The sequence below is a fragment of the Mauremys reevesii genome, linkage group 8 (genome assembly GCF_016161935.1).
Source record: "Mauremys reevesii isolate NIE-2019 linkage group 8, ASM1616193v1, whole genome shotgun sequence".
In the NCBI taxonomy this organism is placed as follows: domain Eukaryota; kingdom Metazoa; phylum Chordata; order Testudines; family Geoemydidae; genus Mauremys; species Mauremys reevesii.
Window position 1 is genome coordinate 98,563,215 of NC_052630.1, and position 26,683 is coordinate 98,589,897.

Below are 26,683 nucleotides of genomic sequence, written 5' to 3' on the forward strand. Positions count from 1 at the left end.
GAGCACTGCCAGATCTGGAATATCTTAACAGGTGGGGGTTTTTATCTATCCTCTGGGAGGAAGTCCTCAAATTATTAGCAAATTACCAAGATTGTTCACACATTCTCTCCTATATGCCAAAAATTCCTACCTAATGTAGACTTGAAAATTGCCTCTTCCCTCACAGATCTTAAAAGCCTGGAAAAGAGACAGGCTCCATCAAACCAGATGGCATCTGTTCCCGTTGAAAATTCCCAGGCCCTCACGATGTTCAAACCTCAAGGCCATGAAGCCTCAGGTAGGATTTGTAAAGCAGGACTTCTCTGTAGTGAGTCGTATTCTAATATGATATTCGGACGCTGGTCCAAGTTTTATACATGAATACTGGAATGGATAATGGAAGGACATAAACAAACTCTCTTTCTAATTCGAGCAGTGTCCCTATGGGTGTCCTACTGTAGGCGAACTTGCTGCTGATTGGAGCATTTCGGTAGCAATATCCATTAGGCCCACACATGTGCTGTCTCTCCTCATGCCCTGCCATGAGGGTAGCCAGTGCACATGGGCTAACCCCCCTCAGTTGCTTCTCAACTGCCCCAGCTAGAGACAGAGCTGTTAGCTGTCCATTAGTGACTATTATCTCATCCTTTTCTTTGTAGCCTAGAGCTTTATTTTTAGTAGTAGTTAGTCTAGTGTCTTTATTTTTTACCTTTTCTTCCAATACATATATATTTAGATAGTTTACTTTTTTTTCATTCCCACCCTTCTCACTGGGGGCTCTTCCCCCCCACCGGGGTATGGCTGGTTATACAGATTTCAAGAAGTGCCTCTTGTGCAACGAGGCTATCACCGTCGCAGACACACACGGTACATTCGTTGGCTCAGGGAAGGACATGTCCCTCAAAATTGTGCTCTCTGCCAGCATCTTAGACCTGGGTCTCGCAAGGACAGAGAGCTGAGGCAGAAGATTATATTCATGGAGATGACTCTCAGACCTTCTCTGGACCCACGCCAAGAGTGTCCAGGCAGATCCAAGGGCTATGGGGTGAAGAAATCAGCTGCCAACTGTTCTTGTAAGTCAAAAAAGAGAGTGGGAAGTCCTCAGAGTGAGCCACGAGCTAGCTGCAAATGATACCTAGTACGCTTGGTATCTTCAGTACCGTCGGCATTGAAATAGAATCATAGAATATCAGGGTTGGAAGGGACCTCAAGAGGTCATCTAGTCCAACACCCTGCTCAAAGCAGGACCAAGCCCCAAATAGGCCAAGCCCAGTATCTACAACTCAAGAAAGACTATTGCAGCAGGTAACGTTGATGTGCCCACAAACCCAATGGGCACAGGCACCAAGTCAATGGTACCTAAGAAGAAGGACAGGAGCAAACACTCCAAGGCACCACTGGTATGTGATGCCCTATCGGTACAATGCTTTATCCAGTACTTGACCAGCCAGTGTGGACAATATCTCCATACCCCCTGCCACTGCTAGTGGCATCAAGCCGGTTGGCACCATCACAATTCCAGCACTCCAGAGACCTCCGTGTAATGATGTGCCAGAGTCTCCTCTCCTCTCTTCGGTACTGGGACCTCCACACACAGCCTCTGTCTGGCATGGGAGTCTTCCCTGCTGCCTTGTCATTCACCCCCGCTTTCTAGTGCGGATTCGGGTAGGGAACCAGCGGACGGAATATCTTAGAGTATTTTCCAAGGTTCTCTCAGTAGTGGCTGGCCATTTATGCACCAGGGATCATGGTCTACCCTTGCCTAGACGATTGCCTCCTCAGAGCTCGGCCTCTCCAAGAGGCTCACCAAGTCACCAAAGCCACAATTCTCTTGTTTACAGAGCTGGGCCTTCAGATCATTGCTCAGAAATCAACCCTCACTCCAGTGCAGCGCCTGGAGTTTATAGGGGCCAACCTCAACACACTATGGACCAGAGCCCTCCTGCCTCAGCACAGGTCTCTCTGACTACACTCACAAAGGCCATTCAAAACAGCCCACAAATATTAGCCAGACATTTTCTACTCTTAGGGCTTATGTCAGCGGGCAGTGGTAATATCTCACACCAGACTTCACATGCGGTGCCTTTAGATGTGGTTCAGCTTGGTTTACAGACCAAACAGAGACAGACTAGACAAACCCCTGTCACTACCCACCAGGGTTAAAATCTCCCTAGACCGGTGGAAAGACCCAGACAACATTTGCAAAGGGATCCCCTTTGTGCAAAACTCCGTCATTGCTTCTCAACACCGATGCATCGCTCATAGGGTGGGGCACACATCTAAATGACCTTATGACACAAGGAAAATGGTCAGTCACTGAGATCTCTCTCCACATCAACTTCCTCAAGCTAAGGGGGGTCAGGAATGCCTGTGCCTACTTCCTCCTGCTGATCAAAGGATCACACATGAAAATATTAATAGACAACGTTGCCTGAATGTTCTACGTAAATCGACAAGGGAGAGTCGGGTCTCCCTCCCTCTGTGAGGAAGCGATGAGACTGTGGAACTGGTGTATGTCACACTGTCAACAGCCTACCTCCCGGGTACACAGAACTCGATGGCGGACAGTCTGTCACAGATTCCCACATGACCACGAGTGGGAACTAGACTCATCAGTACTTCACGAGCTATTCAGGCATTGGGGGACACCGACCACAGATTTGTTCACCACTTACCTGAGCAAGAAATGTTCACGCAAACCCCTTCCAGAGCAGGAATAGGACAATACTCTCTAGGCAATACTCTCCTCCTCCCTTGAAACAGGGACCTCCTGTACATCTTCCCTCTCTTTCCCTTGCTATTGAAGGTCCTACTGAAAATAAAAAGAAAGGGAGCACGTCATTCTAATCGCTCCTATGTGGCCGAGACAGACCTGGTACCCTTACCTGTCAGAGCTTGCAACATGCCCACCAATCTCCAATCTCTCTCCTACTCACTGTGCATCTTCTCTTATAGAATAAAGATCATACCCTACATCCCAACCTGGTGATTCTCCATCTCAAGGCATGGCTCCTTCTTGGTTCAAATACCTAGAGAGCACCTATTTGATGGAAGTGCAAGAGGTATTATTACACAGCAGAAAATTCTCAACACAGCATACTTAACTGCAAAAATGGTCCAGCTCTTGGATTTGGTATACATCCCAACAAACGTCTCTCCAACATCCACGACCTTTCCACACATCTTAGATTATGCACTGTCCGTAAAAAGACTGGGGCTGTGTAGAAGCTCTCTTAGAGTCCACTTAGTGGCTTTAACAGCCTTTCACCATCCAGTAGAGGGGTACCCAGTTCTGTCATACGCGACCACCAAAAGATTCCTCAAGGGTATAGTAAACCTCTTTCCACAAACTCAGCTTCCCACTTCCTATATGGGACTTAAACCTGGTACTGAAAAGACTGACCAGGCATCCCTTCAAACCTATGGCCACTTGTTCGCTTACTTACCTCTCAGTGAAAACAGCCTTCCTGATAGGATTACTTTGGCCAGGAGAATAGGAGAAATAGCAGTTCTGATGGCACGTCCCCCCATATACCATATTATTTTGGAACAAGGTTACGCTCAGATCACATCCAAAATTCATCCCTGAGGTAACCTCCCCGTTCCACATGAACCAATTGATTCATCTTCCAACCTTCTATCCTAAGCCTCACTATGGCAACAGCGAGGCTATATTACATACCTGAGATGTCAGAGGGGTCTTGCCTTCCACCTGGACAGAATGAAGGCCTTCAGGAAGTCCCCCAGATTTTTCCTCTCTGTGGAAAGGTCCAAGGGCTTGGCAGTATCAGCCCAAAGGCTTTCCAAGTGGGTCTCAAACTATATCAGACAAGTTAGCACTATGACCCCTCCGGATACGGTTTGTACACACTCCATAAGGTCATCTCCTCATCTGTTGCCTTCTTCAAGAATGTCCCTATGTCAGAAATCTGTAGAGCAGTGACATGGGCATCAGTCCATACCTTCGCAGAACATTATGCGATCACTGAGGACTCTGTTTCCAATGCCATCTTCGGCTCCACAGTACTGTCATCTGGAACTGACCCGACTCTGAAGTCTCAGGCCTCCATATGGGTGCTGCATAGGAGTCACCTACAGTGGAGCGCTTATAGGAACACTACTTGAAGAAGAAGTTGTTACTCACCTTGTGCAGTGACGATGGTTGTTCGAGATGTGTCCCCCTGTGGCTGCTCCACAACCCATCCTCCTCTCCTCTACTTCGGAGTACTTACCAATGACTCTGTGGTAGAGAAGGAACTGAAGAGGGTTAGCCCACATGCGCTGGCTAGCCTCATTGCAGGGCACAAGGAAAGAGAGTCATGTGCAGACCTAATGGACACTGCTACCAAAATTCTCCAATCAGCAGCACAGGGGTACAATTACACCCACAGTGGAGCACCCGTAAGGGGAGACATCTCGAAGAGCTATCGTTACTGCACAAGGTGAATAACTTCTTCTTTATGAAGAAAAAGGTTTATTAACACTTAGTCAGTAATAAAACGTTGTGGTGCTTTTATGTAATAAAACTAGCCCATGACAGGATTTCAGTTCTGTATCAATGGCTCTGCAGGAAGTTGGGGGAAGGCAGGGAATGGAGGCAGCTGGCACATGTTCTGAAGTCTCAATCATGTGGCATTTTGTTGTCTATATTATTTTAGTGTCTGCTCAGCAGCCGAAAACTGTGCTGGAAGCTTTGCAGCAGAGGATGGAGAAATACAGATCTGCAGCAGCACAGGCCAAAGCAAGTGGGGATGATCGGAAAGGCAGGATGCATGAGAGGATAGCCAAGGTAAAAGGGAAACACAGCAAGTAGCTTGGCTTCTGGAGCTGGCCAGCAAAGCATTAAAGTATTTGAAATCATTTGTGTATATTGTCCTGCCAGTTGGAATGAGCTAAAATAGTTAAGCTGCTGCTCCTTCCTGCACAGCACCTCTATCTCAATGAAATTCTTTATAAACTGTTTACATACAACCCCACTGAAATTCAGTGCTTCTTCAAGGCAGAACAGTGCGGGAGGATGGAGACCTTTTGTCCAAAGACACTTGTGCAAACCCCTACGTGGATATGGTGTTTTACTCCTCCATGTAGAACCTTGGTCTTTAAGTTCCCATCCAGAGAATTTCTGCCTTGTAAACTGCCTATAGAATGTAGTGCTGACATAACTGACTGGAGGCTGAGAGTCTAAGGAGGAGTGGTGTTTAGACTCCTCAGCCACCCCTTCTGGCTGCATAATAGACTTTAAATCCAGTGTAACCTTTTTGATGCTGTTTCTCATGTGCCACTGCAGAAAGTGGTGGGGCTCCTATGAAGGTGGGAGCGTCAGTTCCCTAAGTGGTGTTCATGGGATGGTGTCTAATGTATATCGAGCAATTTGTACTAGGCTCAATGGGACACAAGCAGTTAATGTGTGAACCTGTTGAAATTGAGGGATGTTAAGGTTTGGGTATTCAGACACTATTCTCCCATTTCTGTGGGCTTGAACACAGGGACATAGATATCTAAGGGACCTCTTGTTGTGGGTACAATCATTAGTGCAGAATTGGAGGCTCACCACCAAAAAAAACCCAACAACCTGGGCTGAAAAACTGTCTCTAATTATCCAGTCCTTGGAGTTCTGAGGCTTTTTGCGGACACGCTTCTGCAGAGAAATGTCTTTTGTTCTGTGTTTTGTTTATTGGTGGAGTGTGAGGGAAAGGCTCATTGCCTAGGGCAGTTACTGTCATGCCTGCCTGACCAGTAATGGAATCTCTCTGCACCCCCTGTTCCTTTACTGCACAGTCAAGCCTTCCTCAGCAGAGGAGCATGGGCTGGGGAAGGAGCTGAGGCTAGAGGCGGAGCTGACCTGGAGGCAGGGAGGGTATGAGGGCAGAACTTGGGATGGGGGAGGAGCTGGGGCTAGGAAGTGAAGCTGGCCAGGAGACAGAGAGGGCCATTCTGAATGAGGACAGAGTGGGCCGTGGCTGGGGGAACAGGGCTGCAGCTTGCGGGGTGGGGCCAGGGGCAGAGTGAGTGGCACTTCTTCCCCGCCCCCCACATGGGGACTGACCTGGGCCCCCTATGCACCCTCCTGAATGTTCAGGGTGCGCCCCACAGTTTGGGGACCATTGGCCTAGGGAGTGGAGGGGCCACTAAGAAGAAAGATGAGAGAGAGACTTATTTTGCTCGCTGTCTGCATTTGCAGCTTCTGCAGCCCTTCAAGGCCAATGCCGGTCCTAGCAACAAGGGCAGCAAAGATTCATGTCTGTATAGAAAACCTGCAGTGCACAAAGGACTTGGAAAGCAGCACGTGACTTTATAGCAAAGTACCTTACATTCAGCATCAATGTTTCTCCTAGTTTGAGCATGAAATGACTAACTTAACAATAGCCAAGTCCAGCCTATGCCTAACCACATCTCTGATTACAGCAATACCAAGATGCCATAAGAACCCATAAAGCAGGGAGAAAAGTGAATTTTGCTGAATTACCAGTTCCCCCTGGTAAGTGTGTATATGAAATACCCTATCCCAAACATTTCCCTTATTTGTTAGGACCCAGAGGACTTCTGGCAGTATAGCTTCAGAAGCCCATTGAGCTCCTCCTCCTGTTTCACAGTGAGAAGACTTGGCTCTATGACAGCATTGAAAAATACACTGCAGAACTGCTTATTACGCTTGTTAACTTTTTCACATGGTTTCATATTCTTGGCTAGTGACCTTGTCTGTAAGGAAGTGTGAACATTTGAACAGTGCTCCCTCCAGCTGGCCCTACTCAGACAAGTTGGAGAGCATGATTTAACCATAGGCAGGCGCTTGAGTGGTCACTCCCTGCCCCATCCGCTAGCCCAGTTTGGGGGAGGGGAAGGACTGGGAATATTTGCTCTTTGGTTTATTTGTAGGGAGTTGTGAAATCCCTGGAGACGTTTTAGCAGGCATTTCCTGTTCTACAGTAGGCATAAGTCTATTTACACCTATTAAATATATCTTGCAACACCCTTGTGAGTAGGGCCCTACCAAATTCACTGTCCATTTTGGTCAATTTCACGCTCATAGGATTTTTAAAATAGTACATTTTAATGATTTTAGCTATTTAAACCTGAAATGTCACGGTGTTGTAATTGTCGGGGTCCTGACCCAAAAGAGTTGTGGAGAGTTCGTGAGGTTATTGTAGGAGGTGTTGCAGTACTGCTACCCTTACTTCTGTGGTTGCTGTTTGTGGTGGTGCTGCCTTCAGAGCTGGGCAGCAAGAAAGCAGTGGCTGCTGGCCAGGAGCCCAGGTTCTGAAGGCAGAGCAGCTGCCAGCAGCAGTGCAGAAGTAGGGATAGCATGGTATTGCCACCATTACTTCTGCGCTGCTGCCTGCTGAGCTGGGCCCTCAGTCAGCAGCTGCCACTGTTTGGCCATCCAGCTCTGAAGGCAGCAGCGCAGAAGTGAAGGTGACACCGTATGGTATTGCCACATATGATATTACTTCTGTTCTGCTGCTGGCGGGGCACTGCCTTCAGAGCTGGTCACCTGGCTAACAGCTGCTGTTCTGCGGCCGCCCAGCTCTGAAGGCAGTGCAGAAGTAAGGGTGGCAGTACCGTGACCCCCCTAAAATAACCATGTGATCCCCCCTTCAACTTCCTTTTGGGTCAGGACCCCCAATTTGAGTAACGCTGGCCTCCCCCATGAAATCTGTATGTGCATGTCTAACAGTCCAATAATAGTGAAATATCATTGTTAGGAATGTGTAATACCACTGCGAAAGTGAGAATATCAGTTTTCAAATAGTGCATAGCATTTGTCTCTGCCTTTTGTGATTCATGAGGCATTGACTTCTAAAGTTATGTGGGAAAGAGTTTCTGAGGGGTTGCTGTTGGATGATGATAAATACTTTCAGAACCATGACGCTTTTCCAAGCACTGATCCTGAAGGGATGATGACAGAGAGAAAGACTTACATCCCTGGAAAGGGCGAAAGGTACAGAATTCAGGGTTTGTTTTATTTGGTTGTTTTGAACCATATCTCCTTCCTTCTCAGGATTCCCCCCCATTCCTGGTGTGACACCCACAGATGGCGACAGTACAATAGCTGCCATGCTGGAAAGCGCCAACCATCTGGCTAACATGGAGGAGAAAGAAGATGAAGAGGTGGACATTTGAATTACTTACCAATATGTATAATTTTTTTAAAAAACATCTTCTTGTGGGTGGAGAAGAAGCTATTGGATTTCCAGCTGGGTGAGGTACTGCAATAAAATACCTTTCTTCTGGAAACTGGAAGAGTACAGCATTCTGGTCTCGTGGGGGGTGGACAGTAAGAATCAGCTGGGAGTGTAAAGGTGGGATGATCTTTTGATGAGGTGAGAATTGCAAAGAGTTCATCCTACATAAAAGACCTTGAATTGTTTTAAAGGGATTTATAGGGCCATAATTTGGCTTGCCTTTTTGCCTTGTATCTGTTTCCCTGTATCCGTTTATATGTGGGTTTTTGTCTTCAAAGCAACTGCATCTGTGGTGGCTATTTCACCTGTACAGCCCTTTAGCACTCAAAAGTTGCCTCCTGGTGGCTCAGAATTTTATATGGGGTTTACATGCTGTCTAGCAGTCTACACCTACAATAAGATTTTGGGTTGGTTCTTTCCACTCAGATTGTTACTGACCAATTTGTTTCATATTTTCAAGTGGAGTGTAATTTTAAATGGTGAAAAATATCTTGACAATTTTCTGTTCCTGTCTTTCTTTGCCTCTCTTCTGAATTAGCACCATGTTTAATCTGTTTCTTGTCCAAGCAAGCAGCCAATCCTGGCATGACATCACTTTTAGACTGAGTTAGTGTCTGTCTGGCGTCTTTTGCTACTCTCAGTGTAACAGCAGAAGTCTGATGTAGTGGACTGTGCCATTAATGTTTTGAGTTGCCTGAGCCTTGTATTAGTTTTTATGCATTTAACATTTAGTTCCTTTTGCCATGCTAGAGCGAACCTCCCACGCAGGCCCCAGTTGCCAAGAAGCCTGCTCAACTGCCTGAGAAGCCAACACAAGTTGTTAAGCCAATTATGGTGCCATCTGCTGTAACCCAGGAAGAGCACTCTTCTGAGAGTGTGAAAAAAGTTACGTCCCCATCCACCCCTGTAACAGCACCAGACAAAGCTGTATCGAACGACCATCTCCCTTTAGCCGGTAAGGATGAAGAGATGGTCACTCCCACTAATCCACATGCCGTTCCATTTGGACCAAACATTCTTAATGTTTTCTTAAAGTTTTAGGAAAAAATACTGCCCGTAGACATGAATGTGTGGCTCTGGTTCACTTCGGCAGGAGCACCACTCCATGTTGGGGGGGCAGATCCTAATCAGTTATGCAGTTTTGTTTCCAGGAGGTAAAGTGGGTGACTAGAAAGATGATGGGTTCATTAATTCTGATGCAATACATTTATTGATTCATAATGCTTAACTGAGGCATCTCTGCTGACTACGGAAGTCAAAATGAATTCACACAAGCTTGTTGAGCTTGTTAGTCCAGACAGCTGGCTGATTGATTGCAGTATCGTGTGTCACACAGTGGCTAATGCACAGTATTTCTCTATTTCTTTCCATCTGAGAATCTCAAAGTGGCTCACAAACGGTAATGAATTAATCCTTATTACCTTCCTGTCAGGTCAGTAAATGCCTGCCTGTACAATATTCATTTTACTGTTGGGAAAACAGAGGCAAAGTGGATAAGTTTGACATGCCGAGCTGCACAGTAAGCTTGTGGCTTACTGGGAATGGGATCCAGGCTTCTTGATTGCCAATGCTAAGCCTTAATCATAAGCTTAGTCTTCTTTTCTCATTCTACATTTGGAAAATTCTTCAAAGCAAAGCACATCTTTCACAGAGCCCCTCTGGCCATTTGTGTAATGGAGAACTTTTTGGGAGTGAGGATGTGTTACTGAATGCTATAGCGACTAGCTCACACCATCCTCTCTTCTGAGTGAAATTCTGTGGTGTGTGTTATGCAGGTCAGGCTAGATTATCAGTATGTATGGTATCTCAAGCCTTAAAATCTGTGAATCTGCATTAGATTTAGCTTCCCCATTTTTGCTGCTATTGCTGCGATGTTAATGATCATTTCAGTGTATAAATGGAGTGCCGCAGATGTAATTAGTCAGTTATGGAATTGAGGCTCTCCTCCCTTTCATTCAAATATTAACATAATACCTGGTCTCTCCAGCCCAGCTGATGGTTGTTGGGTAACGCTTACCCACAAGTCTCTCCTCAGTGCTTTAATTGTTCTATGGTAAAAAAAAAAAAAAAAAAAAAGAGTACCAGGAACCTGGACAGATTCACCCTGCAGGAGGTGCCAGTATCTTGCTTTGGTAAAGCTAGATCAGGGTAACCAACATGTGCCCTGCACAAGCCAAGTGTGGCCCTCAGAGTCATACAGTGCCACCCTCAGCTGCCCATACTTCACATATGTCAGAGATGATGTGATACCATGCCATGCTCATCTTGCTGTGTATATAAACTGGCTTTAGGCTCCCATACCAAAGTGCCCTTCCGTTTTGCAAAGCTGGAGTATCCCTGAGCAGGTATGTCTCTTCTCCTCTGGCAGGATGATGCATTTATAATAATAATAATTGGAGATATACCAATTTCTTAGAACTGGAAGGGACCTTGAAAGGTCATCGAGTCCAGCCCCCTGCCTTCACTAGCAGGACCAAGTACTGATTTTTGCCCCAGATTCCTAAGTGGCCCTCTCAAGGATTGAACTCACAACCCTGGGTTTAGCAGGCCAATGCTCAAACCACTGAGCTATCCCTCCCCCTTGGAAAAGGCAGCTTCATTTAAGGCCTGCAATACAGAGGCACCCACTATGAAAGATGGGGGTACAGAGGGACAGCAAGGTTTTGCTCAGTTCACTCTCTGCAGAGCCTGCGTGAAAATACCTTTTCCTTCTTTAAACCCCACTGAGCACACTGTGTTCTGGCTGCTTTGGCTCAGTTAAAACCAGAGCAAGCAACATTGTCCGATTGCTTTGGATTTGGATGATTGGGCAAATTGCACACAACAGCGATGCTGCCAGCTCCACTGTGAAGATGGGACTAAATGTCAGTCAGTATATTCTTTCTGCTGTTAATAGTGCTATCAGCCTGCTCTATGTATTTGTATGGTGAGAAAACTACCTCCTGCAAGTGCATAGCTTGTGTAATTGCATTTGGATACTGCAATAGATTGGCACAGTATAAGACTCTAGGGAAACAGAGGTAGTCGACCCACTACACTACACCCTCTATGCCAAGAAAAGTGTGGAGAAAGTAGGATATGGTGCACAGATGATGTAAATCAATCCTTCCTGAGTCTTAAAACTGTACCAGCTGTTCAGGGATGGAGGTGACCCAAGAAGTAGTAACAGGGGAGTATTAAAAGGCAGGAAGAGGGATGAACTATGATGGTTGTGGTCTCAGTGTGCCTTCCAATGAAGTAATTGCTCTTTTATCATTGAGGTCAATGTGTTTGCTTTCTCTGGTAAATTGAGAGAGAAGAAAAGTATGTGTATAAAGAAAGCATACAGTGTGTTGCGTGCATGTATACAGATAACGCATTGTTCAATTATGAGGTGGTGTTAGAAGAGAGAACGTGAAACTGGGAAGTCAGCTCAAGTTTTAAATCCAGTTCTGCAGCTGACTTTCACGGGTCTTCAGTAGCCTTGCACGAGGCATTTAACCTCTGTTTCCCCTTCTGTAAAATGGGGACAATAATTTGTACCTACCTCACAGGTTTATTGTAGTGCTTTAAATAAAAGTTTGTTGGTTTGTAAATTGCTTTAGGATTCCTTGATGGATTTCCATTTTTGTACTGGTATACAAGTGAACTAACCATGGTGTGACTATTGCATATCAAACACACAGTCAAGTGTTTTCAGCTGGCACCTGGGCTTTGACTCTCTTTCCACAGTATAAATCAAACAGAATGAACATGGTGCATTGACATGGTTATGTCAGATAAGTGTTTTATATAGCTGTTCTTTTTCAGCAAGTGAACAGCTAGAATTTCTGGAGAACAGGAGGAAGCAATACTTGAAAGCTGCGATCAAAGCAAAGCAGCAGAATGACCTTGAACAAGCCAAGCTGTATCTCAGGACAGCAAAGAACTTAGACCCAAAGATTGAGCTGGCAAAAAGCGGCAAATCTGTTGATATTTCCAAGGTTAGTAGAGACTATAAACAAAATGCTCTGCTTTGCTCCTTGCACATCTCAAATGTCCTGTTGCTTGCATAAATCTAAGAATGCTTTAAAACTTAATGTTTCTCATGTGAATTCAGTGCTGGTGAAAGGTGCCAGATTGACAGCTCTAGAGACTGATGTTTTCCACATAGCTACAGAACAGGCAATGGCAGTGCAAGCTCCAGTCATAGTGCTGTTCTTCCTCCTCCTCCCCTGTAGCCTAAAAGTGCCTGATCCTGACCTGGAGGAACCACCTCTGGGGGGGAGTGGGGAGTTTAGGCTCCATGACCCATTTGCTCCCTGGCCTCAGAGATGCCACTTTGAGACAAATAACTGTAATCTTAACAGCTGAGCTGAGACCACCAGCTCGTATTGCATGGGCAGTCGTCACTTGATGGCAACTAACAGATGGATTGGAACCAGTGACCTAGAGTGAGATATGCCATATCCCTTTACCAGTGTCTGCACTCACCTTCCCTGATCTCCTCACACTTTTCCCATCCCCTCTTGCTGCTTTTGTTCTGCTTCTGTGTTCCTGCAAGGAGCTCTGATGTGCCATGTTGTGTGGTATTGTGCAGCTACCATCACCCCCTACAGATGACAAGAGTGACTTTATCTTCATACACCATGAGGATGTCAAACTCTCTCAGAAGGCAGAAGAGGTTTACACTCAGCTCATAAAACTACTAAAGGACCAGCATGAGGTAACTACCGTTTCCTTTCAGTGCATCATTATTTAAGAATCCAGTGATGGAAGAAATGCTTTGTATGATTTATAGTGTTTCTTTGGCTTTTGCTGCTGCTGTGATCATGATCCCAACATTGTTTCGGTAGGATTTTCAGCTCCTGTTTAAAAATGTTGATTTTTATATAAGCCGTTTGGCCAGCATTTTCAAATATGATGTTTCTAGTTAGGCACCAAAATCAACGGCCTGGTTTTCAGAGGTACTTCCATTTCAAGTCAGTGGGAGCCCCTGTGCTGTGCACTGCTGCAAATCAGGCCATTGGTTTAGGTGTCTAATTTTGGACACCCAAGTTTGAAAACATTAGCCTTAATCCTTAGGGCACAGCTAATCCTGGGGTGAATGCCAAGTCTAAAACTATTAGAGGAAAAAGTGACAGCAGGCAGAGGAAATTAAGTAAACACTATATTTGGTTTTGTATTTTTTTTTTAAATGGGGGGTGTGTGTGGAGTCACCTGTAGAGATTTGGACAAACTGGGAGGAGTTGTTTGAATGATGTCCCTATGGGTGCTCCACTTGTAGGTGTGGCGGCAGCGCCCCCTGTGGCTGGGATCAGAAATATTCATCAGCAGTGCCCATCGGATTGCACGAACGCGAATCTCCCCCCATTGCGCTGTGCGTGGATATATATCGCTGTGCAATCTGACCGCCCCCAGTTCCCTCTCTACCGCTTCTGGTCTGGGATGGAATTTGCAGCAGTGTAGTACCCGAGCCCACTTATCCACTGACACTTTAAAAACTCTTGCACCCCAATCTGGGTCTGTGCCGGTTATGTGATATGTATGTATCTCTTCACCCTTGCAACCGATAGCTGTAATCCCTCATAACTCAAGCCTGACCCCAGATGTACAGTACCTTCCCTCTTAACTTGTCTATTTAATTTTAAACATTAACTTTAATAAAAATTTTAAATCTTTTCTTCTTCCTCTCCTTTCCTCTTCTATCAAAAAAAAAAGTTTTTTTTTAAATTATTATTGATTTTGTCTTTACCTTTACAGTTCTTTAATAGTTTGAGTTTCTGTTTTTCCCTGCTTCCTGCCCTTCTCGACTGGGAAGCCTTTCCCTCCACCCTTATGCCCAGATCCTCCGGGTTTAAGAGGTGCATTTCTTGCGGGGCCGCCTTCCCTGTAACAGATGGCCACACTCAGTGTATCCGCTCTCTGGGAGAGGGACACTGTGATGGATTGAACCCCCCCGTCCAGGGTGCCACCTGATGTGTTGGGGTCCCACTGGTTCCATCCATTCCACCAGCCTGGGTTTCCTCACCCTGTCGGAGCTATGCCAAGCCCTCAAGCCTTCTCTAGCGCACACACAGGTAAGGCCACACCCAGCTGCAGACACAGATTGATATCAGCTCTGTGTGCAAAGACTCAGCTTGGGGATTTACTCAGCACTCGTGTGCACACCTCCTTTGGAGTGTAAACCCAAAATCATATTGACTTGCGCTGTATAGCGAGATCTGCACAGTGCAAGCTCATAAAAATTGCCCCTTCCCTCAGTGTGGAGAGAAATATGCATAGCTTTTTGCTCCCCCAGATATGAATTGTACAAACTGGGATTTGTAATAAACAGAAAATAAGTTTATTAACTACAAAAGGTAAATTTTAAGTGATAAAAAGGATAGCAAATAGCAGCACAAAGCAGATTACTGAGCAAATAAAACAAAACACACAAATTAAGCTGAATATACTCAAGAAATAGGTAACAAACGTAATTTCACACCCTAAATGTTGTTTTAGGCAGGTTGCAGAGTTTCTCTAGCTTGGAGTTCCAGTTATTTCTGTTGTCAGACTCAGCCCCTGCCTTTCCCTTCAGGTGTTTTTAGCAATCTACACCCCAGCCTTAAATAGAATTTACGTAAGGCAGGAACCCTTTGTTTCCAGTGGAAAAATACCAGCAGTGTCCAAGGTAGTATTCTGTACCAGGTGACATCATCAGATTACCCTGAAGTGTCAAAGCAACATCCCAGGAAGCTCCTCAGGAAGGTGGGAGATTAATATCTTCAAAGTTCTATTGTCCATCTTAAATGGCTCATTCAGGCTGATTGCCTACTGTCTGGTTGGCGTTCCCCTAAGTACACACACAGTTGTAATAGTTACATAGTCTATACTCCTAACTTCAGATACAGAAATGATGCATGCATACAATTTGGATAAACACATGTAGTAGATCATAACCTTTTCAATGATACCTCACATGACCCATCTTGCATAAAATATATTTTGGTTATGCCATAATCATATTATAACAAGATTTCTATGAAGAATGTGGGGTGTAATGTCACAGACATGTCCTGCAAAAGTGTTCCCACAGTGTCCCCTTGGCCTGACACCCAGGACCAGAAGAGACCAGGACATTAGATTGAAACTCCTCCTTTTGTAGAATTTGCTTTGGCTGGCATTGAACCCAGGCCCAGACTCTTCCCCAGAGCGGCCCTCATGCTCTGCCAGGTCATCTGCTGATCCTCACTCTCCCCGTCCCCTGAAGAGAATGTCATCCCTTGCTCATTTGGATATCAAGAAACGGGTTTCCTCCTCACAGTCTGAGGCACAGCCCACCAGAACGCTGTCTCCAGCGAGGTCTGTTACCTCAGCCTCATCTGACAGGGGACATAGCTCCAGTGCTCATCTGAGAAATGATCAAAGAAATGGTCTTAACAGAGCAGACCTACGGCCCTTGGCAGTATTTCCCAGCTCTAGGGGGACCAAGCCAAGCCGCCCTCAGGAGCCCCTGCACCAATGCTGTTTCTGGCACCAACAATACTCTAGGCACCAAGTAACACTTGAGTCTTCTCTTGAGTTTCCTCTTATGCAGTGTGACCTCCCCCACTTCCACCTTCCTCTCCAGACTCTCACTGCTCCTCCCTCTCCACCAAGAATGGCACCTCCCTTCCCTAGTGATGAGGAAGAGGCGAGGGCTCTATTTCCTCGGCTACAGGGCAACTCGTAACTGCCTATCCTTACTATACACAATCTCCCGCTGGTCCTCAAGCCTGACAGTGGCCACCACGGATGCAACCATATGTGACACTCCCACCAAACTGTCCGTATTATGACCATTGGGCTGTGTACAGGGCACAGTTCGTGAACCCTACCAGGGAGTATGAATGGAGACCTACACTTCTCTCTTCTCCATCGGTCTCTCACCTTTAAGAGGTTGAACTAGCTGGTACCAACTGAACAGGAAGAACAAAAGGAAAAACATGAGGAGGAGGAAGCTCCACCAACCTTACGTTTTTCATCTTCACCTGATGAGACTATCATGCCCTCACCACCCACATCTGACGACGACTTCAGACACTTTCAGAAGTTATTCTGCAGGGTTGCAGAATCGTTACAGATCCTGCTGGAGGAAGTTAAAGACCAGCAGCATAAACTGCTGGATATACTTCACACATCCTCTTTTCTCCCAAGATTGCACTGCGATCAATGAGGGTCTTCTCAACCCCCACAAAGGTTTTGTGGCAGATCCCAGCGCCTATTCCTCCAACCTACAAATGCAGCAACAGGAAATACTATGTTGCAGGGAAGGATTCGGAATTCTTATTTTCACACCCCATCCCAAATTCTCTGGTGGTCAGTGTGGTGCAAGAGAGAGGCTATCAATTCCATTCCCGTTCTGATAGTCCAGATAGAGATAGGAAACCTCAAGGCCTGTTCATCAGCCACACTCCAATTAGGGGCACTGCTTTTAGTCACCTGCAAGTGGAGCGCCCATAGGTACATCACTCACAGAAGAAGAGAAGGTTACTCACTCTGTGCAATAACTGAGGTTCTTTGAGATGTGTCCCCCTATGGGAGTTCCACTACCCACCCTCCTGCCCTCTGCTCCAGAGCCGAGAACATAAGCTCTGCGGCAGAGAAGGAACTGGGGGCGATCAGACCACACAGCGCTATATATATGTCCTGCGCACGGTGCAAGAGAGGGAGATGCGCATGTGCGGTCCGATAGGCACTACTGATGAAGATCTCTGATCCTGGGCGCAGGGAGCACTGCTGCACCTACAAGTGGAGTACCCATAGGGAGACACATCTCGAAGAATCTCAGTTACTGCACAGCGTGAGTAATCTCTTCTCTTCCCTTTTCCTTTCCCTTTCCCTTCTCTGTAACATGCAGGTCCTCAATCTGAAATCTTTCTTCAGAGATATGTGTCATGGGATAATCATTGTTACTTATTTTTTCTGTTAATAGAAATGTTTGCAGTATTCCAGGCAGTTCATGCATCTGGGAAACATAACTGAAACAAGCCGGTAAGTCTGCTGCCACCATCTGTATTTATCACGTCACGTGGTCACTTCTTCCCTGGGTCTACCCAGAGCAGGGGATGCCGTGCTTTCCAGTACAAAAAGAGATTGGTGTTTGTGGGCTGTTGGTCACTGATTTACCTGTGGTGTGAGATGGTGGAGCTGAGTGAATCAGTCTGTGTCTTCTACCCAGTGAAATACTGTGTGCTGTCCTTGGGTGGTCTCCACCACTGCTTTACAGGTTTGAAAAACTTGCACAAGGATGTAAAAAGGACCTGGAGATTCTGCAACTTGCACAGGCCCAGGGGATGGATCCCCCCAGCCATCACTTTGAGGAGAGAACCTTTAAAATAATAAGGTACGAAAAGTCAAAGGGTGTCATTGGCAGATTGGTATGGGATACTAATTTTTAGTCCATGTACAGGGGATAGAGGGTTTTAACTCCCATCAGGGCAAACAAGAGGTAGGCTCTCAGAACTGCTCCACATTCCTAAGAAAAGACTTCTAAAATTTTAAGGATTCTTCAGATTTATTAAGTAGCTGTTTCACAACTTTCATTTTAGGTCTCTTTATTGCAAAGATAAATCCAGCTGCATCTTCCACCAACTCTCCCTGCTTTAACCCTTTTTTTCCCCCTAGAACTGATGTCTTTGAGGATTCTGTCTTTGGCATCCTTCACAATGCTATCTGTAACCCAGATCCAACACAGAACCAACAAACTGATGTCTTTCATAGAATCATAGATTATTAGGGTTGGAAGGGACCTCAGGAGATCATCTAGTCCAACCCCCTGCTCAAAGCAGGACCAATCCCCAAATGGCCTCCTCAAGGATTAAACTCACAACCCTGGGTTTAGCAGGCCAATGCTCAAACCACTGAGCTATCTCCCCCCCTCAATTGCCTGTTTCCACTTTGCCTTCCCTCTCCTCTCCAATTCTTGGGTTGAGATTTATGTAGAAATAGGCTTTTCTCCAGGATTCTCATTCCCCTTCATGTTTGCCAAGTGTCATGTCTCTGAACTACAGCAGTGGAATCCTGGCCTTACAGTGGGTTGGGAAATGCCAGGCCACTGGACTGAACCTGTGTTTTGTATCTCTTCTTCCCTCCCCCTCTCCAGGATATTTTCTGAACTCAACAGTACGGAAATGCATCTTATCATTGTCAGGGGAATAAACCTGCCAGTTCCCCCAGGTAATGAACAGGAAACATACCCTGATCTCTAGCCTCTCTCTCAGACCATAGGGAGATTAGGGGTGGGGAATGAAATTTCTTTGCCCTAGGGATATTATGGTGACTTTAGGGTGACCGGGTGTCTGATTTTCGACTGGAACACCCAGTTGAAAAGGGACCTTGGTGGCTCTGGTCAGCACCACCAATCGGGTTGTTAAAAGACCAGTCGGCAGTACTGCTGAGCTAAGGCAGGCTAGTCCATACCTTCCCTGGCTCTGAGCTGCGCCCTGGAAGCGGCCAGCAGGTCCAGCTCCTAGTCGGGGGTGGGGGCGAATGGGGCTCCATGTGCTTCCCCTGCCCCGAGCACCAGCTCTGCACTCCCATTGGCTGGGAACCGTGGACAATGGGAGCTGCGGGGCAGTGCCTGTGGGTGGGAGCAGCGCGCAGAGCCGCCTACACACCTCCACCTAGGAGATGGACCTGCTGGCTGCTTCTGGGGCGCAGCGAAGAGTCAGGATAGGCAGGAAGCCTGCCTTAGCCCCCCCTGCTGCGCCGCTGACGGGGAGCCACCCGAGGTAAGCCTTGCCCCAACCTCCTGCCCTACCCCTGAGTCCCCAAACCCGGAACCCCCTCCTGCACCCCATGCCCCTCATCCCTGGCCCCACCCCAGAGCCCGCACCCCCAGACGGAGCCCTGCACTCCAACTCCCTGCCCCAACCCGCAGCCCACTCCTGCACCCTGAGCCCCTCATTTCTGATCCCACCCTGGAGCCCGCACCACCAGTTAGAGCCCTCACCACCTTCCACACCCCAACCTCCTGCCCCAGCCCAGTGAAAGCGAGTGAGGGTGGGAGAGAGCGAGCCACCGAGGGAGGGGGAATGTAGTGAGCGGGGGACAGAGCCTCAGGGAAGGGATGGGGCTAGGATGTTCGGTGTTGTGTGATTAGAAAATTGGCAACCTTATCTGACTTAAAGCTTTTGAAAGCTTTTTAATATCAGTCCATATTATCTCAGGCCCCCAAGTTTCAGTTCAGTTCCAAAAAACTGAAACAAAACTCAATTTAAACTGCAGAGTTTCATTTGCTTTGAAGGCAGAACCCTAAGTTGTCCCAGCTTTGCTCGAAACTGGGCCCAGGTTCGAATTTCATGAGACTTCAGGTTTTGTTGTAAAATTTTTGCAAAGCTCTGAGATGGCTTGACTGCTTTTACTCTCTCGTCAGCCAACCAGCAGGAGATGTTCAAGAGCATCCGAGCCTCATAGCAACACAAATTATTCTTAGGTCCCTTATTTATTATAGGGGTTTAATTGCTGTTTATGTATGTGCTCAGAACCAATCAGAGCATTAGCAGAATGTTTGCCTTTGATTGCCAGTGTTCCAGTGGATGGGGTTTTTAAAAGCATCTAAGTGATTTAGGTCCATGAGTCCTATTAAAAGTCAGTTGGGTGCTTTTGAAAATCCCTGGGTTGACTGTTTGACTGTTGTCTTGCACAGGTGTGACACCAAATGATTTGGATGCGTTTGTGAAATTTGAATTTCATTACCCTAATACGGTGAGTGAGTGTTCAGGCCTTTGCTGTTCCTCAATCCAAAACCCTGCATTGCTTAGCAATGTTATCTTAATAGCTTATAGAGCCAGATTTAACTTAAAGGTGGTGTGGGCCTATTACTTTCAGGAGTTGACAAGTTGTAAATGCTTGCTATGAATTATAACTGAGTTGCAAGCCTAATAGCAAACCTGTTTTTTTTAATTAAAAATAAATAGTTCCAGCCATTTTAGATGCTTGTTTAGAAATGGACAAAAAACTCTACCCTCATATAAATGCGTGTGACGCCCACTGTGATCAGTGGGAGATGCTCAGATCTCTGAGGACAGGATCTGGCCTATATAAGTAACCTTTTCTCAGATGATTTGTCTGTGTTTATATAATTGCTAGTAAAATTCAGGGTATTTTTGTCATTACGTTGACCGGGGGCTTCTGAGACTTAACTTTTCAGGTTCTCCCTCTCCCTAAAGATGTAAATGTTGTTCGACCTTGAAAGTCCCCCTCCCTCCCACTCATACCTTTGAATACTAACACCAAAATGATTTCAGATTTATTTTCTCCTCTTTCTTTGGAAAACCATTGGTGCCAGCCCCTCCTTTCCAACTATCTTGATGAGAATCCCTGGGAATAGAATCATAGAGATGCAGAGCTGAAAGGGCTCACAAGAGATCTCTAGTCCATCCCCTACGCTGAGGCAGAATTAAATATACCTAGACCATCCTTGACCGATGTTTGTCTAACCTGTTTTTAAAATACCGTTACTGTTAAAATACTGTTACTTTGCACACAGACTACACCTTGCATTCAGGATTGATTTTTTATTTATTTATTTTGCAACGTACGTGTGTGTGTGTTTTAATGTTGACAGTTTGTGGATCCTGGGGATTGATATGGTATTACATACATTATCCTGTGAGGTGGGATGGCCCCAAAGAAGCTGACACAGGTGGGGAGTCAGTTATCTGTCTTAACAAAAATGTGAGGCAAACCAGGAAATGAAAAGTGAAGTCTGCCACTCCATCCTCGGAGCACGGTGCTATACCTCTCCCCTAGTTTCTGAGTGCAGCAGTCTGTGCTAGAGGGGACTCTACATGTATACCAGAAGATGTACCAGGGCTTCTATCACTGGCTGCCTGGCGCAATATTTCTATAACAGTGTAGAACATTTAGCCCTAATTTTCTAGCTCTCAGCAGCATGTGATCATAGCCCCCCGGGGTTCTTTAAATATGCAAGACTTGATTCTTACCCCATGGTAAACTTGTAGTAACTCTATTGAAGTTTATTAAATTACCTGTGGAAAAACCTGGTGCAAAAAAGAGACTTGGGCTGGTCCATATTCTGATCTGAGTTACGTGGTTGTCAATCTGAAGTCACTCCATTTGATTTACACCAGCATAATAAAACAAAATCAGGCCTGTATGTGTAATTTTATAAGTAATACATATAAAGCCAGTATAGCTGTTTTTAATCTCTCGTTTTCAGTGTTAAAAAAGCCAGATCACTACATCTTAGCCAAAAAATTAAATATACCTATTTCTCCTTCATAGCTGGAATCAATTTTTCAAAGTAGCTATGATAATTAGGTCACATTCTCTGGGGAGTGAAAAAGGACATTTAGCTTATACTCTGCTTTGGGTTAAAAGCTAATTCATTTTGGTGGCAGAGTGATTGTCAGGAAGAATAATAGTTGGCAAATTCCCTGAATGACTTCATTGGACTCCTTGTGCAGCACCAAAAGCTGCTTCTTATTTCAGCTCAAGTAGAAGGAATAGAATGATAGCCTAGTAGAATGTGCATAGTTTATCATGTATCATAGCAGCACTAATTAGTTTTATGATGAGAGGGTTGAATCAGGTGTGGCCATATAACTTATCTGTAGCACTTGTGTTTATTTCCTTTTCGCTAGTTCTAGATCTAAAGTTAAATTTGTTACCACAATGAAATAGAAATATTGGAATCATAAATGTGCCCATGCCGTTTTTACCCTTGATAACCTCCTGTAACTCAAGCTCTTTCTTCTTCTTCCTTGCCAGCCCCTACTGGGGGGTCAGAGTTTTGTATAGCCTACTTCCAAAACTCATGATTGTACACCTGGTTTGTACGTGCAAATTGCTCTCTTCTAATGTTTGCTGATATCTGGTCCATGTACCAAGTCTTTGGCTTTCCCCTTGGTCATCTTCCATCCACGATCATTGCAAGGGCCATCCTTCCAATACAAGTCTCAGGTCTCCACTGGACATGTCCATACCAATGTAGCCTTGCCTCCCCCAACTTGTCTTCAGTTGGGGTGACCCATATTAGGCCCCTCACAACCTCATTTTGTTTCTTATCATTGCATGTTATAGCCTGATTTGGGGTGTGTTAGTAGGGTCAGTGGAGTTTATCCACTTAATTTAGTTTTATTTGGTAATTAATTTTCTAATTTAATTAGTAATATTAATAATAATTAATATATATTAATAATATGGATATGGTTTGCCAATATGTGTGATCAGAAGATAAAGTTCGTCTTGAATCAGGCTTCACAGAGTTTATACAAGGAGTTTCGGGGTATATGACAGGAACTTATACTGAGACAGAAATAGTCATCAAGACCTTTTTATTAAAATCAATAAAACAATAAGTAAATGTTAAAAGGTTAAAAGCAGTTTGAGATTACAAAGTTACGAATATCACAGTTCTTTAAGAGAGATATTTATGATAAATTCACTCTGTGCAATAGACACTCGGATGTTGTTCACACTTATAAAGGAAATAATAAAAGACTGAATATGAGTTTACCTCTATAAACTAGATGCTTTTAAAAGATAAAGCAGAAATTAGATTCCTTTATGCTTACAGCTTTGAACAGAAATACCACCACGACTTGTCAGTAGTTAACAGCCTTCGTAGGGGAGAGAAAGGGTGAGACGATAGGAGACAGAAATAGATGGGTATATCGCCTGCCTAATGATGAATTATCACCCTTTTTATAGGGAGCAGACATTCGGAAATCCTTCCTCTTATGCCCAAATTTCGTCTTTCCCCCACGGAAATGTCAGGGTACCCATGTCTCATAGGCTAACATATGTGTGCATATGAGTGACAAATATGTACGCATTTGTGGTGTACTTGTTAGATTTGTGGGCAAAAATCCCCATTTTCCACCCTTTACTGCTATTAGCAGTAGGTGAAAGGTCTCAGACATTTGCATAGGTTTCTGTTCTATTATTACTTTTCTGAGTAAGGGTCCTAAAGGTCGCCTTCAGCATCACGCAGGATGTCTGACCTGGATGTCTGTAGGTGTCTTGTATTTCAGCTATTGCAAAATAAATCTATAAGTCTTTTACATACTTTTATCAAAAAGACATTTTATACAGACCAACAGATTAATCCTCAGGGCTACAATGTCCAGCCGTTTGACCATCTCATCATCTTTATTTCCATAGTGGAGAGCATACTGATTTCTTTCCTTGTGGCTGGCCAAGTCTGTGTTTGTACATTAGGAAGGGTCACACTACAATATTATACACTATACCTTTTAACTTTATTGGAATCTTTTTATCAGAGAGAACTGGGGTCAGCTCTCTCCATTTGCACCAAATAGCTTTGCTATGATGCCAGGCAAGTCAGGCGCTTCATATATGTTTAAAAAAAAAAAGTTACTGCTTCGTATTAGCCGTATTTGCAACAAAGGTCGGTGGCTTTATGTAAATGTTGCTTTTTCTTTTTTCTTTTTTTTAATAGGAGCAAGCTCAGAAAAGTAAAACAGCAGTAATTAAAAATACCAATTCTCCAGGTTTGTATCTGTTCTGGGGGAGGGGGTGAAACACTGCACCTTAAAACCACTTTGGAGTACAGGCTAGTCCCACACTGTAAGCCAGGGGTCGGCAACCTTTCTGAAGTGGTGTGCTGAGTCTTCATTTATTCACTCTAATTTAAGGTTTTGTGTGCCAGTAAAATATTTTAACGTTTTTAGAAGGTCTCTTTCTATAAATCTATAATATATAACTAAACTATTTTTGTATGTAAAGTAAATAAGGTTTTTAAAATGTTTAAGAAGTTTCATTTAAAATTTAAATTAAAATGCAGAGCCCCCCCGGAAAATCAGCTCGCGTGCTGCCTTTGACATGCGAGCCATAGGTTGCCTACCCTTGCTGTAAGCCATGGTAGAAGAGCAGACTGTGCTTTTCTCTTCAGTTACCAGAGGCCTTGTCAGGGCAAATCCAGTTTCTGTAGGAGTTTAATTTTCTATCCTCACTCTCCCTCACCCAGTGCAGAGAGCCATTGTTCATGTCACTTCCTAATCAAATGATCCTTTTGCTCAGTACCACTGAGCCTTTGCTACATCCAATAGGTTCGGGCTACTATAGTAGCCCTGTTAGGCGACAGATCAATTAAAAAAAAAATTAAGGATACATAAATAATTCACTTACGAATCTTCAGAGATCACTCTTTATTTCCTTTCTGATCATTTGTTCCAAGGGTAGTGACTGGATGAGCCTGATTGATCTTGTTAATCATTTGTATTGATCTGCTAATGTTAGAAATGTTGCCTTCACAACACAGCAGATCTTAAATATGACTAGTAAAGGACTTTTTAAAAATTGGGATTGTGCCCCATTTTGCTGCTTTTGTTTTTTCTAAAACAAGTTTTGTGGGTGTTTCCCATAATTGTTTTTACATTTTTAAAATAGCAGGAATGTCAAGTCTGGTCTTCCTAGATTCTTGCATGAGGACCTACTTGCTAGATGTTTCAGAAGCATGTGTATTGTGAGTTCTCACCTTAATTGAAGGGGTAGAGGCACTTGATCTTTAACAAAGGTTTCCTTTATCCAAAATGTTTATTTACCATTTAAATTAAATAGTTGTCATAGAATCTTCCAACCTAGACCTTATTTCTAATGTTAAAAAAAATGGGAGGAAAAACTTTTTTTTTTTTTTAAAGATCCTGTCAGGCTTTCTTTATACATAATAAAGAAGCAAAACAAGTTACAAGCACAATTCTTCTTCCTTTGCAGGTCAACTTTAAATTTGTGTCATTCTGTTTATCCTCTTTTTTTTCCCCCATACCCCATGTCATTTGAATTGCATTGAGTTTCCAAAACACTAGTTTATGATTGGGAGTAATAAACTTTGAGGTTAGGATTCCAAGCTTTTTTTTCCCCCTGAGGTTTGAAAGCATTTTGTTTCTAGTTTTCAAGATAGTAGCTACACAAATCATGTTAAAAAAGCCAGATCCCTGTTTTTTAGTCATGTACTCTGGATTTACAACAGTGTAGATGAGATTGGAATCTGTCCCCTTGTTTCTATCTCTGGTGGTTTATAACTACCCTGATGTTATTTATGCTGGTGAAACATTGCCCGTTATCCTTATTTTCCTGAATTAGTCATTTTTTCTCTCTCTCATTTTGGATATTTATGTCTTGTGCTCCAGGAAGGATAGTTTATGGTTAAAGCACAGAGCTGGGAGACCTAGGTGTTTTTGTTCCTGGCTCTGCCACTGATTTGTTGTGTGATCTTGAGAAAATCACTTAATCTCTTCTTCAGATATGTAAAGTGGGGATGATGATGAGGGGTATTGTGGGGTGTAATTCATTAACATTTGGAACTGCCTTGGCCTTTTGAGATAGAAGTTGCTATGTAAGTGTGAAGTGGTATTATATGGGCCAAGTTTCAGTAGGCTGAAAGTTCTGAATGCAATGTGTCCATCACTGAAAAAGATCTAGTCGCTTAATTTCATGACTTTCACAATTCTCACATTTTTTTCCTCCTGTTTCTAGAATATGATCAGCTGTTCAAATTGACCATTAACCGAAATCACAGAGGCTTTCGAAGAGTGATTCAGACCAAGGGAATTAAGTTTGAAATATTTCACAAAGGGTAAGTCTATGGCTTTTATTCTCCATCCTGACCCAGTAGCGGTGAACTTCTGAGGTAACAAAATGACAGAATTGTTTCCAGTGTTTGTAATTTAGGAATGACACTCAATTAATTTGCCTTTCTTTCTTCAGTTGAGCAGTAAACAGCTGTCATGCTACCATGTCTCCAGATTACATTGAGTAGCTGAGCACCTGACTTCCCTTACAAAACAGAGTAAAACCTCACTAATGTGCACTCAGTTGTCAATTACTGCATTCTACCACTTAAACTGGATTGGTCAGGGCTTGTTAAGAAATAAAAGATACAGCATCAAAATGTGTTTCATTCATGTTACTTTAATAAGTGCTGCCTGGTTTGAACTATCTGTGATCATTCAGTGCATTCTACTAAATGTTGTGTGGGTTAACTTTATAAAGTAATGAAATCTGGGTGATATGGCACCTCACTCCAGCTTTCTGCCACAAGATCTTTGAGATGTAGATTGAAACCATCAGATTTGTGGATTATTGAGGTTCTGCTGTATCTAAGTCTCAAATTGAGTAGATGATCAAACTTGGCCCTTGCTGGTCTATCTTTCACCCACACACGAACATCTAATAATCTATTGGCAAATCACTAATAGTAAAAGAGATGATAAATAATTGCAAATTATAATAATACTTTGCACTTCTGTAGTGCCCGTATCTGAAGATCTCAAAGCACTCCCTAGCCATTACTAGTGAATTAAACCTTATAACACTCTTGGAGCATACCACCTACCTCAGTCTTATGTGGAAACTGAAGCATAGCAAGGTTTGAATGACTTTCCAAAGGTCACAGCTATTCCAGGGTAGAGCCATGAAGAGAATCCATATCTAACTCCCTGTCCTGTGCTTAACCACTAGACAAGGCTCCATCTCAATGACACATGAGATGCACCTTTTTTCTTGCTATGAACAAGTAGCTCAGATAATACAGTGATTGGGGGGCCTTAGAA

The 26,683-nt window shown here is 44.3% G+C and overlaps 1 protein-coding gene across 2 annotated transcripts in view; it reads left to right on the top strand.

Annotated features, from left to right (window-relative positions):
• Positions 1-26,683, top strand: part of CC2D1B (coiled-coil and C2 domain containing 1B) — a 66,802-nt gene that overhangs the window by 27,300 nt on the left and 12,819 nt on the right. For both annotated transcript variants that reach the window (XM_039483638.1, XM_039483639.1), the window contains exons 10-22: positions 167-277; positions 4,638-4,768; positions 6,385-6,457; positions 7,979-8,088; positions 8,913-9,117; positions 11,952-12,124; positions 12,721-12,846; positions 17,077-17,135; positions 17,371-17,487; positions 18,247-18,320; positions 19,792-19,850; positions 23,572-23,623; positions 25,608-25,707. In XM_039483638.1, the coding sequence (XP_039339572.1) occupies positions 167-277; positions 4,638-4,768; positions 6,385-6,457; positions 7,979-8,088; positions 8,913-9,117; positions 11,952-12,124; positions 12,721-12,846; positions 17,077-17,135; positions 17,371-17,487; positions 18,247-18,320; positions 19,792-19,850; positions 23,572-23,623; positions 25,608-25,707 (1,390 nt within the window). The remainder of the gene's footprint in view (positions 1-166; positions 278-4,637; positions 4,769-6,384; positions 6,458-7,978; positions 8,089-8,912; positions 9,118-11,951; positions 12,125-12,720; positions 12,847-17,076; positions 17,136-17,370; positions 17,488-18,246; positions 18,321-19,791; positions 19,851-23,571; positions 23,624-25,607; positions 25,708-26,683) is intronic.